The sequence below is a fragment of the Herpailurus yagouaroundi genome, unplaced genomic scaffold (assembly GCF_014898765.1).
Source record: "Herpailurus yagouaroundi ecotype Mexico unplaced genomic scaffold, PumYag 100, whole genome shotgun sequence".
NCBI classification, from domain to species: domain Eukaryota; kingdom Metazoa; phylum Chordata; class Mammalia; order Carnivora; family Felidae; genus Herpailurus; species Herpailurus yagouaroundi.
The window spans coordinates 81554368-81567554 of NW_024412391.1; the positions used below are offsets into that span (position 1 = coordinate 81554368).

The window sequence follows — 13187 nt, forward strand, 5'->3', positions numbered from 1 at the left end:
TCTCTCTCTCTAAAATAAAAAATAACTTTAAAAAAACCCCAAATATCCACAAATAGGGAAATTGTTAAATAAACCATATACATTTATATAATGAAGTAAGCAGTTATTACCAAAAATAGGGTAGATACACATTGACACTGAAAGATGGACAAAGCAAATTGTGAAAAAACAAACAGTATATTAGAAACAATTTAGAGGGAGATACATAGCATCCTAAGGTTTGTGTTTGAGGTTTTAAGTTTGAAGGTTTGAAGTTCGAAGACATGGTCTTTCACTTTCTTATGTACTTATATATTTAAGTTTTATGCAATGAGAATGTGTTGATTTTAAATTTAAAAGACGTTTCTTTTTTAAAAGAAGGAGGAAATTTTTAAAATAACACCATAGACATTAGATGAGTATTGATTTTCAAAGTATTCGGAACATTTTGGAGGCTCTTCTTCTGTAATTTCCTCCAGAACCGTGGAACAACCTCAGTTTGTGCCTCCTTCTCTACTGGTTCTAGAATCCTGGATCTCACGGCAGCAGCCACTTAGAGCTAAATTGAGACTTTGTGCAGGGGAGTGAGTTGGGGGTGGGTGGGAAGACTATGTCAAGAAGCTGTCAACTATAGAAATAAGACAACTAGAGTGTAACTGCATTAAGAAGTCTTTAAACCATGAAGAGTGCAAACAGTACTAACTTCTAAGGGCAAGTTTTGGATAAGAGGTAGGATAAGGGGTATCATGAAAAAAATCATCTCAAATGGTGGCCACGGTAAGAATAAAGGCACAGAAACAAATCATGTTTTGTGTGTGCCAGGGAGAAATTAATTTCATTGTGAATTAGCCTCAGGAGTAGTTTCACTGCTACATTGATCAATAAATAGGTATTACCAGGAATAAGGTTCAGGAGGATTGATATGAGTAAAGAAGTTGGCAAAGTGATATATGTAAAATGCTAGGCCAGAGAGCTCACAGGTCAATCACAGTGCGTGAGTTGTTAGTCTCAGTTGTATCAGTTGTTGGTCAGGTTATCGTCACTTAACCATTATGGACCAGAACTGCTGATCTTACTCTACCACAGGTTGCTGCTTCTATTTTTTCATAAGTAAATCTTGGTTCATTGTGAGGTTTCTTATTTCTTAACTTTACTGATACTTTCCAAGTCTTCATTACATCTTGGCACACTAACACATACATACAGTTTTGAACATTGAAATGTATATTTCACTTTCACATTCGGGGCCACATGGATTCATTGTGTTCTTGGTTCTGTTTAAATTATTTCTGCTACTTTTCTCCACCCCTGTGCCTAGTGTCCCTGGTGCCATTGAGTATTCAAATAATGTTTACTCTCTGATAACCTTTTTAATTTTTGTTTATTTTTGAGAGAGAGAGAGAGAGAGAGAGACAGAGTGAGAACGGGGGAGGGGCAGAGAGAGAGGGAGACACAGAATTTGAAGCAGGCTCCAGGCTATGAGCTGTCAGCACAGAGCCCAATGTGGAGCTCAAACCCACGAACTGTGAGATCATGACCCAAGCCAAAGTGGGATCCTTAACCACCTGAGCCACCCAGGTGCCCCTCTGATAATTTTTTTTTTTTTTTAATGATAGGGAAACTATTTGAATTTGGGAGGTGAGACATTTATGTATTTATGTATTTATTTAGGATTATTTAAAATTTTTTTTTAATGTTTATTTATTTTTGGAGAGAGAGAGACAGAGCATGAGCAGGGGAGGGACAGAGAGAGAGGGAGACACAGAATCTGAAGCAGGCTCCAGGCTCTGAGCTGTCAGCACAGAGCCAGACGCGGGGCTCAACCTCACAGACATAGAGATCATGACCTGAGCCGAAGTCAGACGCTCAACCAACTGAGCCACTCAGGCGCCCGGAGACATTGATTTTTTAAAAAGTCTGGTTAAGATACAGAACCTAGATAGGATATATCTTATCCACAGGTGTCTGCCTACTATAAAAAGACATTTGTATAGCAATAAAATAAATGCTTATAATTTTAAATTGATTGAACAGAACAAAAATGAATGGAATTCTCTTTGATGCAACTTTTCCCCCTCCAGACCAGAATCTGTAGAAGCTAGCCCTGTGGTAGTTGAGAAATCCAACAGTTATCCCCACCAGTTGTATACCAGCAGCTCGCATCATTCACACAGTTACATCGGTTTGCCCTATGCGGTAAGTGTCAAATGTTTCTCTGGAAGGGTATTTTTTATACCTAGAGACTGAAAGTAGATGTTTGTAGTAATTGTGCCTAAAAAGAAAACATTTAAAAATCCATACTTATATTATCTAAACAATTAGGTATATAATTTATAGTTTAATTTTTTATTGCTCTAACTATATTTATTCAAAGGATTAAAATTCTATTAGAGGTATTCCCTAGAAGTTTTGCTATTACTATTATTATTATTATTTTGTATTTTATACTGTTAATAGTGTGGTATTCTAATTCTTTACCTCCTCTATAAAAAAGCCAGAGATAGAACTGTATTGTATTACCTACTGTTGGTTCTAAATTATATAATAATTTTATTGTAAATTATATAATTACCATTTTTTGAGCACTTATGTGCCAGGCTTTGTGCTAAACTTTTTTTTTTTTTTTTTTTTTTTGCATGCTCATAGTGAGGGAGGGACAGAGAGAGAAAGGGAGGGAGAGAATCCCAAGCAGGCTCTGCACTGTCAGCACAGAACCATGAGATTATGACCTGAGTTGAGATCAAGAGTCAGATGCTTGAACGACTGAGCCACCCAGGTCCCCCTGTGCTAAACATTTTTACATATATTATCTCATTTGATCTTCAAAACCAACCTTATGAGATGGGCATAATTTTCATCCCCATTTCATAGCTGAGAAAATGAGGCTTACCTAAATTAACTTGTTCAGTGTTGCATAGCTAATAAGAGGCAGAGGTTACATTGAAAAGTTGAAGAACTGGACATATTCGTGATATTATCCAGATACAATTGTGAGGGATTTTTGCCACTGGGACCAGCATAAAAACCAATTCCTAAAAAATCTTCTGTTATATACTTAATAATGATAATAAGTCTTTTGTGGTTGTTTTTGTTATTCTTGAGCCTCCACATTCCACATTCCTGAGGTTGTTTTTTTTTTTTTTACCCTTCACATTGTGTGCCTGCCTCTATCTTGAAGGTGGAGCTCTATGTCCATAGGACTGTGAGGATGTCTTTTGATTAGGGAGGTGAGGGCATGGAGTTTAAGGGAAGTCATTGTGCAGGTGACTGAGGTAGACTGACGTTTTCACTTACTAGTATGGTTTAATTTATAGCTTTACCAAGTTGTTATTTTAAAGGTATTAAGGAAGAAATAGGCCAACTTCATATTTCTTGAATATTCAAATTAAGGACGGAATTTTATTTTAGTTACTTAGTTTATATTGTTGCTGAAATTATATATATTGTGCTGTATTTGTGTTCATTTATCCAGGACCATAATTATGGTGCTCGTCCTCCTCCAACACCTCCGGCTTCCCCTCCTCCATCAGTTCTTATTAGCAAAAATGAAGTAGGCATATTTACCACTCCTAACTTTGATGAAACTTCCAGTGCTACTACAATCAGCACATCTGAGGATGGAAGTTATGGTACTGATGTAACCAGGTGCATATGTGGTTTTACACATGATGATGGATACATGATCTGTTGTGACAAATGCAGGTAAAATATTTTACACCATTAGTTTACTTTTCTTGAATGCTGCTAACCTTTGATTGTTAACCTTGGAAAAGATAAAGTCACTTTTGAAGGAATTGATGAATGTGGTTTTTAAGTGAGACTTCTGCTGTTATCAGTGCAGTTTATTTTGTTCCTAGAAAAAGCCCCTATGGGAAAGAAGCTCTCTTAGAGTTTATCAGAAATCATTGTTAATTGCATAATAGGCATTCAGTTCTGAACTTTATTCATGTAGGATCACATCTCTGTTTTTGCTCATTCAGTAATAATACAGCTACATACAGTGGTAGACAAGATAGAAAAATGAGCCCTGCGAATTTCCTTTGGAGTTATTTGTGCTGTGTAGTCACTGTGATTTTCCAGTTTGGGGGAATTATACATTTTGATTGATGTTTGTTTGACTTGACTCTCTCACCTCCTTTTGACTTGAACCTTGCAGCACTCTGGAGTCTCCTTGAACCAGAACCACAGTCTCCCCTCCCCCAACCCTGGTTCAACCACCAAGAAAGGCCTCCTCCCCTAGAGAAGGTGTGATTGGGACAGAAAGTGGGGTTTTATTTTTGTTTTTGTTTTTTTGGGGGGTGAGGGAGTTGGGGAGGATGGAGAGGGAATAGGATTTCAGCCTGAAAGTTACTGAGTCCGTCCCCTGCACAGAGTGGGAAGCAGAGTATTTAAGCAGTGCACTGTAGTGGGTAAGAAAGTTTGGTAGCTTTACACAATTTCCTGGGTCATATCTTTATGGCATAGCTTCATTATTTGATTTGAAATAGTATAGTGTATACCCATATTTGAACGTGAGTGTAAAAATACATCTTAGAGCCAAATATAAATTACTTTGCATTATTTGTAATATTGTTCTCATTTATTAGGTGGTTAGGAGTTGGATGTTATTGATATAAACATGCATGTAGGGTTATATTTTAAAAAGATGATTTACCTTTGCCAAAAGGGGGGAAGATTAGTCTTAATTTGGAAGGTAAAATTTGATATTTTTATGTAAAAATGTGAAGTTTTGAGTAAATTTTTATAAAAATATATTGATATCTTTTCACATTTAAAAATAAATACTCATTATCTGTGACATATCATTACTATGAACAATCACTTCAGTAAATTTACTCAGGAGGTAAATTAAAAAAACTAAAAAAATATCTTCAGTGATAAATTCTTTTCTTTATTATTTTTTAAATAACTACCTGATAGAAAATCTCAGTTCATATTTTAACTGATCACATAATATAGCTTTCTCTTAGCTGATCTTGTCTAATGTGATAAATTACATACATTTGGCAGCGTTTCCATTTTAATGCATAATATGAATATTGTTTTCTTTCTATTTAATTACAGTGATCTAGATATAATACAGAATTATCTTTGTTAGAAAATAGTGAAATAGTCCTTAGGATTTATACTATCTACAAATTCTTAAAGGACCAGTTCACAGTTTTTGGATTGTTCAAAGTGTTTGCTTCTCAGCAACTGCTGTTATGAATCTATTTTTTGTGGTTTTATTTTTCTACTGCTTAATCTGTAAAATATTGTACAACTTAATGTTTTTTCCTTTCTTCTTGTTCTGTATTGCCTCTATGTATTTCCATGTACCTACTGCCTTTAATCTCCTCTTTCAAGTTTGGCATCTAGATCCCTGATCATTTATTCATTTTCTAGTTTGGTTTCTTCTGTTTTCTGCATGACATTACTACTTACCACCCAAATTTAATTTAGTTTGTTATTCTAGCCCTCCTGTCTGGTGTTCTGCTTTTCTCACTTTTCTCCCCACATCTTTGATATATATTCCATTACCTTCCACTTTCTACCACTTCTTTTCCCAACATCCTCAGTTAAGTGAAGAACAATACAATAGCAGGTAAATCAGTAGGGATATATTAGAAGTTGCTGAATATTATGTAAAAAGTAATTAAGACTATTTTTAGGAACAGGTGTGTGTGTGTGTGTGTGTGTGTACATGCACACACATATATATATATCTGGACCAATTAAAATCTTGGCAACAAAATAATAGTAATAAATTGAAAAGTTGCCTCATGCTGGTCCATGTATTCCATAAGAATAATTTGAGGACAGAATAGGTTTAATCCCTACCCTCATAGAATATATCTTGGATTCTTTATATCTTCCCTGCCACGTTCTAGTTCTGTCCTTTAACGCAAGTTTGGAATGTTGGAAAACCCTCTTAATTGTTTTTTCTACTTTCATTTTCTTCTTTGAATTCAGACACTTTATATCATCAAAACACATCTAGTTTTACATGTTGCTAGTTGGAGGAAATCTACACACATCCTGATGTTCCAACGCCTATATAATCTGACTGTACCATACTAACCCAATTCTACCTCCTCTGTATTTCTCAAAATGAAAATTCCCCTTCATATAGTTTAACTGTCTTCTGTCCATTGCTCGTCATATCTGTCTACTTGAGAAAAAACTGCTATGATGATATCTTTTCTTCCTAACTCTCAAATGAGGTTTTATTCAAGTCCATCATTCTCCAGGGTGCTTTTCCCCATTAACGTCAGGGAGTGTGGACATCTTTACTTTGTGACTTTTGATAATATTTGTAATGTATACCTTTCACATTTTAAAGTTACATTTGCTTCAGAAATATCTATATATCTATATATCTATATTTTGTCCTCTTTGCATCTCAAAGTTTTATCTCCCCAAGGACATATTTCTGTGAATTCCTCACAGCACCTTTTACAGTGTTAAACACAAAGTGGGCACTTACTAAGTGATAGTCAAATAGAATATCAGGTCTTAATTTATGGATGATTCTATGAATATTTTATATTTTGCTTTTTTTTTTTTTAAGCGTTTGGCAACATATTGACTGCATGGGGATTGACAGGCAGCATATTCCTGATACATACTTATGTGAACGTTGTCAGCCTAGGTAAGTTGTGCATACTTATAAGATTGCCAGTAAATACACTGAAATAATCTTTAGTTATTAGAAGTTTATGAATTCTGGATTAAACAATTAATGGATTACTATGTTTCATCAATTCTAAGATATACTTTTAATTTTCATATTTATTTTATTTTATTTTTTTGTATTTTGACATCTCTAAAATCAGGAAGAATGTTTTCATTGATAATATGTCATGGTTTACTTTGTAGCATTTTTCTTTTACTTTATCAATAATGCATAAAATAATAGCACATCTTTTAAGTGATGGCATTTTTTTTCACTGAAATGCACTATGTTCAACAGTTACTAGAAGAACATTTCCTTAGCTTATAAAGAATTTTGTAGGTCTATACAATCATTCCATCACCCTGCTTCAACAATTTTCAACAGTCTTTTTCATTTATACTGTCATGTGTTTCTTTTCTCCTTCACATATTTTAATGCAAATCCCAGATATATTTCATTCATATATATCTGTGTGTATTTCAGTATACAGTACACTAAAACCTTGGATTGCAAGTAACTTGTTATGTGAGTATTGTGCAAGACAAGTGAACATTTATTTCTAATAAATTTTAACTGGATAAACGAGTGATGTCTTGCAATGTGAGTAGTACATGATGTTGTATGTCACATGATCACAACTGAGCCAGTGGTTCTTGAAATTCCTTTTGATATACAAGTTCTCTGGATTACAAGCATGTTTCCAGAACGAATTGTGCTCACAAACCAAGGTTTTACTATATATGTATATGTATTTAAACATGCATATACATGTATAAATATATACACATTTAAATACATATATAATTATGTATATTTATTAAATATATGTATAATTTGTAAAAGAAATAAAAAAAAACCAAAACCATTATTGTATATGCAACAAAATGTATTATCATCCAGTCGCTGTTAGAATATTGATTGGTTAATATACATCTATTCAGTCTCTAGTCATCTAAACCTCCTTTCATTACTCCCCTAACTTTGGCCTCTCCTTTGCAGTGTGTTTCTTTAAGGAACTGAATTGTTTATCCCGATTTGTTTGCTAATTGCATTATCATGCTATAACAAGTTACTCTGTCCTTTGTATTTCTGTAAGTAAGTGTGTGATCAGATTGTAGGTTCAGTTTTTGTTGTTAAAGTTTATTTATTTTGAGAGAGATAGCAAGCGCCCAGAAAGAGCATGAGCAGGGGTGGGGAATTGGGGGTAGGGGGCAGAGAGAGAAGAAGAGAGAATCCCAAACAGGCTCCATGCTGACAGTGTGGGGTTTTGAAACTATGATGTGGAGCTTGAACCCATGAATCATGAGATCATGACCTAAGCTGAAATCAAGAATTGGATGCTTAACTGACTTAGCCACCTAGGCACTGGTCAATTTTTTTTTTTTTTTTTTGGTAAGAATATTGTAAGAATATTTCATAGACTGCTTCATCAGGTGACACATCATATCTGGTTGTCTCTACAATAGGACCTATTGGTAGTCATTATTTAGACCCATTAATTTATTAGGGGTTGCAAGTTAGGGCCATGTTAATATATTTTTTTTTAATGCTTTTTTAATTTTTGGAAGAGCGTGCGTGAGTGGGGGAGCGACAGAGAGAGAGTGAGAAACAGACTCCAAAGCAGGCCCTAGGCTCTGAACTGTCAGCACAGAGCCCAATGCAGGGCTCGACTCATGAACTCAATGTGAGATCATGATCTGAGCCGAAGTCAGATGCTTAACTGACTGAGCCACCTAAGTGCCCCAATGCTATGTTAATCTTATTGCTTATGACTTATTAGCTCAAATATGTCTATAGAAACAAACTTTCCCATATTAACTGTTTAGTTCTTTTAAGGTATACAGTTGACCCTTGAACAGCGTAGTTATGATCTGTGCAAGTCCACTTATATTTGGGTTTTTTTGATATAGTACTGTAAGTTTATTTTTTATGACTTTGTTTTTTTATTTTTTCAAAATGTTTACTTTTGAGAGAGAAAGAGAAAGAGAGAGAGCACAAGTCGGGAAGGGGCAGAGAGAGAGGGAGACATGAAATCCGAAGTAGGCTCCAGGCTCTGCACTGTCAGCACAGAGCCTGACGCGGGGCTCAGAGTCATGAACCATGAGATCATAACCTGAGCCAAAGTTAGATGCTTAACTGACTAAGTCACCTAGATGCTCCTTTTTATGACTTTCTTAATTATGTTTTTCTGTGGCTCACTAATACATATGCTCACTAACACATAATACATATGCATACATGTATTCACTAATACGTATGGATACCAAATATGTGTTAATCAACTGTTTATGTTATCAGTAGGCTTACAGTTTTAATTTTTTGGAAAGTCAAAAGTTATATGTGAATTTTTGGCTGCAAGTGTCATTATGAACTCAAGTATTTAAACATAATGGATGTCAGTCTGCTGCAGTTATTATTCGTATTGATATTTAAATTTTGTCTAGTTTTCGTCGGTGGAAACTTGACAGCTTGACTCTTGAGCCCTTTTGACAGTATCCTAGTGGTACTTGATAAGTGTTCGTGCTGTCTGGCATAACAAGATGTCTCGAGTTTGTATTATACTTCTGTGCCCCTGAGGATTGGTTTTCAGGACTAGAATCTGAGCTAGCATGCTCTTTCTACTGGATTGGTTACTGTTCCTAGGTCTTTTTGGCAGACAAAGCTAGGAAATATGTTTTGTGTGTTTATTTTTAAGATAAAATACATGAGTTTATGCAGATAATTGCAGTTTAAATTAAGGAATACAAGGTTTTCATCTAGTCTTTTCTATATACTGTTTATATCTCCTTTGATCTTCATTCTCAACAACAGACAGTAACATAATTAGAATTTTACCAGTTTACTCAGTTGCTTTATTTCATAGAAAAATGCAAGAATCTCAGAGTAACAATATCAACGACTAGCACCAACAATATGATTATGTAAAGGTTTATTTTTATTTATTTATTAAAAAATTTTTTTTAATGTTTTTATTTATTTTTGAGACAGAAAGAGACAGAACATGAGCAGGAGGTGGGCAGAGAGAGAGGGAGACACAGAATCTGAAGCAGGCTCCAGGCTCTGAGCAGTCAGCTCAGAGCCTGACACGGGGCTCAGACTCACAGACCGTAAGATCATGACCTGAGCCGAAGTCGGACGCCCAACTGACTGAGCCGCCCAGGCGCCCCTATTTATTTATTTTTAAAGTAATTTCTACACCCAACTTAGGGCTTGGACTCATGACCCTGAGATGAAGAGTCGCATGCTCTACTGACCGAGCCAGACAGGTACCCCTATGTAAAACAGGTTAGAACTTTTTTTCCCCTTAAGATATGTTGTTCCACAAGGAACGTATGGTTGTGTTCAAAGTCCCTTAAAAGAATTTCACTGTGTGGTTAAAACACCATCTGGATGCACACTTACACACTTACGTTGATGAGGTTCTTTTATTTTTGATTTTTTTTTAATATTTATTTTTGAGAGAGAGAGCAAGCTTGCAGGGGAAGGGCAGAGAGAGAGGGAGAGGGAGACGGAGAATCTCAAGGCTCTGTGCTGACAAGAGTCGTGGGACTCAAACTTAGGAATTGCAAGATCATGACCTAAGCCAAAATCAAGAGTCAGACATTTCACTGACTGAGCCATCCAGGTACCCCTTATTTTTTAAAATTAAACTTTTAATTTTGAGTTAGAGTGTCACATAAATAGTCAGGAAATAATAAAGATTCTGTGTATCTTTTACCCAGTTCCCCCCAGTGGTAACATGTTGCAAAACTATTAATGCAGTATTATAGCTAGAATATTTAGTTGGTCTAGTCAAGATACAAAACATTTCTATGGCCAGTATCCATCACATTGCTTTTTCAGCTGCATCCACCTCCCACCTTTTCCACCTCTCCCATCTCCCCCATTCCTGGCCTTTGGCAGCTCTGTTGCTATAATCTGTACTCCATGACTATAATTTTCTCCTTTCAAGAATGTTATATAAATGGAATCATACAGTATGTGACCTTGGGGTGGGCTTTTTTTTTACTCCGCATGATTCTCTGGAGAGCCAGCCAGTTTTTGCATATATCAGTCTTCCTTCCTTCCTTCCTTCCTTCCTTCCTCCCTCCCTCCCTCCCTCCCTCCCTCCCTCCCCCTTTCCCTCCCTTCCCCTTTCCCTCCCTTCTTTCTTTCTATGCTTGTTTATTTTGAGAGAGAGAGAGAGTGGGGGAGGGGCAGAGAGAGGGGGACAGAGGACCCCAAGTGGGCTCTGTTCTGACAGCAGACAGTCCAAATTGGGGCTTGAACTCACAAACTGAGATCATGACCTGAACGGAAGTTAGACGCCTAACCGACTGAGCTACCCAGGTACCCCGATATTTCATTCTTTCTTTTTGCTATGTAGTGTTCTATGATATATATGTATCACAGTTTATTTAACCATTCACCTGTTGGACATTTTTTTGGCTATTACAGAAAAGTTGCTATGAACATCTGTGTACAGGTTTTGGTATGAATGTAAGTTTATTTTCTTTGGGATAAATGCCCAAGAGTGCAATTGCTCAGTCACATGGTAGTTGTGTTTAGTTTTTTAAAAAAATTATCCAGCTATATTGCAGAGCAGTTGTACCATTTTATATTCCTACCAGAAATGTAGGAGGAATCTAGTTATTTTTAGGATTGCTTTTTATACTTTGTTTTTATAATTATATACTTACATGATTATGTAAGAAGTAGTCCCATTATTTTGAAGTTAAATTTTAAAACAAAGTATATTCAGATAAGTTGAACTTTCTATCCCTGAAGTAACATAAAAAATAGATTATTCTTTCCATTGTTTCCTTATTAGAAACAGGTGTGTATATACATCTTTGTATTCCTTTCTTATTTAGGTAAGCGATAGTATATTACAGAATTTTGCCACATTTCCTTTTTTCTCTTAAAAATATCTGCTAAAGGGGCGCCTGGGTGGCGCAGTTGGTTGAGCGTCCGACTTCGGCTCAGGTCACGATCTCACGATCCGTGAGTTTGAGCCCCGCGTCGGGCTCTGGGCTGATGGCTCAGAGCCTGGAGCCTGCTTCCGATTCTGTGTCTCCCTCTGTCTCTGCCCCTCCCCCGTTCATGCTCTGTCTCTCTCTGTCTCAAAAATAAATAAAAAACGTTAAAAAAAATTAAAAAAAAGTATCTGCTAAAGATCACTTCATAGAAGTATATAGAAATTGGCTCATTTTTTTCTGTTGCTTCAAGGTGCTTCATCTTTTTCATGGAATAGTGTATTCAACCAGTCTCATTAGAGTGGACATTGTTTCCAGTCTTTTGTAATTGCAAATAGAAGTAGGCGTGTTCAGTAAAAGGGTAAATGTATAATATATGCATAAAATTTTTGTCCGATATTGCTGAATTCTCCTCCAATATGAGCTGTACAGTTTTGAATTCCTACCAGTGATGGATAAGCATGCCTGTTTTCCCAGGGCTTACAATAGTGTCTGACAGACTTGGATTTTTCCCAGTTTAACTAGATTCAAAATGGTAATCGCAATGTTACACTTTGCATTGCTTTTTTATGAGTGAGGTTTTACTATGTGATTTTGTTTTACTTTATGATAGTTACTAGCCTTTTGCCAAATAGTTTTTGCTGGGGTAAATATCTATTGATAAATTCAGTTAAGAACTGGTTTAAAACTGGTCATTAGGGAGGGTAGTTTATTGAGTGATACTTACTTATTATTCTGTGATAATCAGTAATGTTAGTTATAGTTATATGTCCTAGTAGACATTAAGACAAGTCTGTTACTGAATTGTAGATATTTTAGTCTAGAGCCCTTATTCTCTCATCTAAGAAAAATATCTAGTCTTATTTGACCTATAGGCTAATAGGTTTCGACAGTGAAAATGTTGGTGGGAAATATAAAACAGTTCCTATGCATGATGCAGTTCATGTGTGGGGAGTTAATGAAATATTTTACTTTTTTCTTTAAGTTTTTATTTAAATTCCAGTTAAGATCCAGTGTTCTGTTCATTTCAGATATATTATGTGTTTAACATGTCCATACAACACACAGTGCTAGCACATCACAAGTGCACTTTTTAATCCCCATCCCCCACACACACACCTCCCCTCTAGTGTATTTTTAATTGTTAAAAGTTCAGTGTGTATTATTATTTCAAAAGTGGAAATAATTTTAGGCTGGTAATAATTCAAATAGATCCTAAATCAGTGGTGTGCTTTTAAGAAATTTATTTTGGTTATTGTAAACATTCTTTTTTTTTTTTTTTTCAGACTTTTTGCTCTAAAATTTTTAAATTTTTGATTTATTTTTGAGAGAGAGAGAGATACTGAGCATGAGTTGGGGAGGGGCAGAGAGTGAGGGAGACACAGAATCCGAAGCAGGCTCTGGGCTCTGAGCTGTCAGTATAGAGCCCAGCGCAAGGCTTGAACTCACAAGCTGTGAGATCATAATTTGAGCCCAAGTCCACTTATCCGACTGAGCCATCCAGGTGCCCCCAGACATTTTGCTTTAAACATTCAATTTGGAAAAAAAAAAAAAAAAGGTACTAGCTTCCTAAGTAAAAAGTTATTTATTTTTTTTTT

At 35.7% G+C, this 13187-nt stretch overlaps 1 protein-coding gene across 1 annotated transcript in view; it reads left to right on the forward strand.

The window, feature by feature from the left end:
• The window catches only part of KMT2E (lysine methyltransferase 2E (inactive)), a 100968-nt gene that overhangs the window by 53319 nt on the left and 34462 nt on the right, over positions 1-13187 (forward strand). The window contains 3 exon segments of the mRNA XM_040472877.1: positions 2061-2175; positions 3452-3681; positions 6530-6610. Of these exon segments, the coding sequence (XP_040328811.1) occupies positions 2061-2175; positions 3452-3681; positions 6530-6610 (426 nt within the window).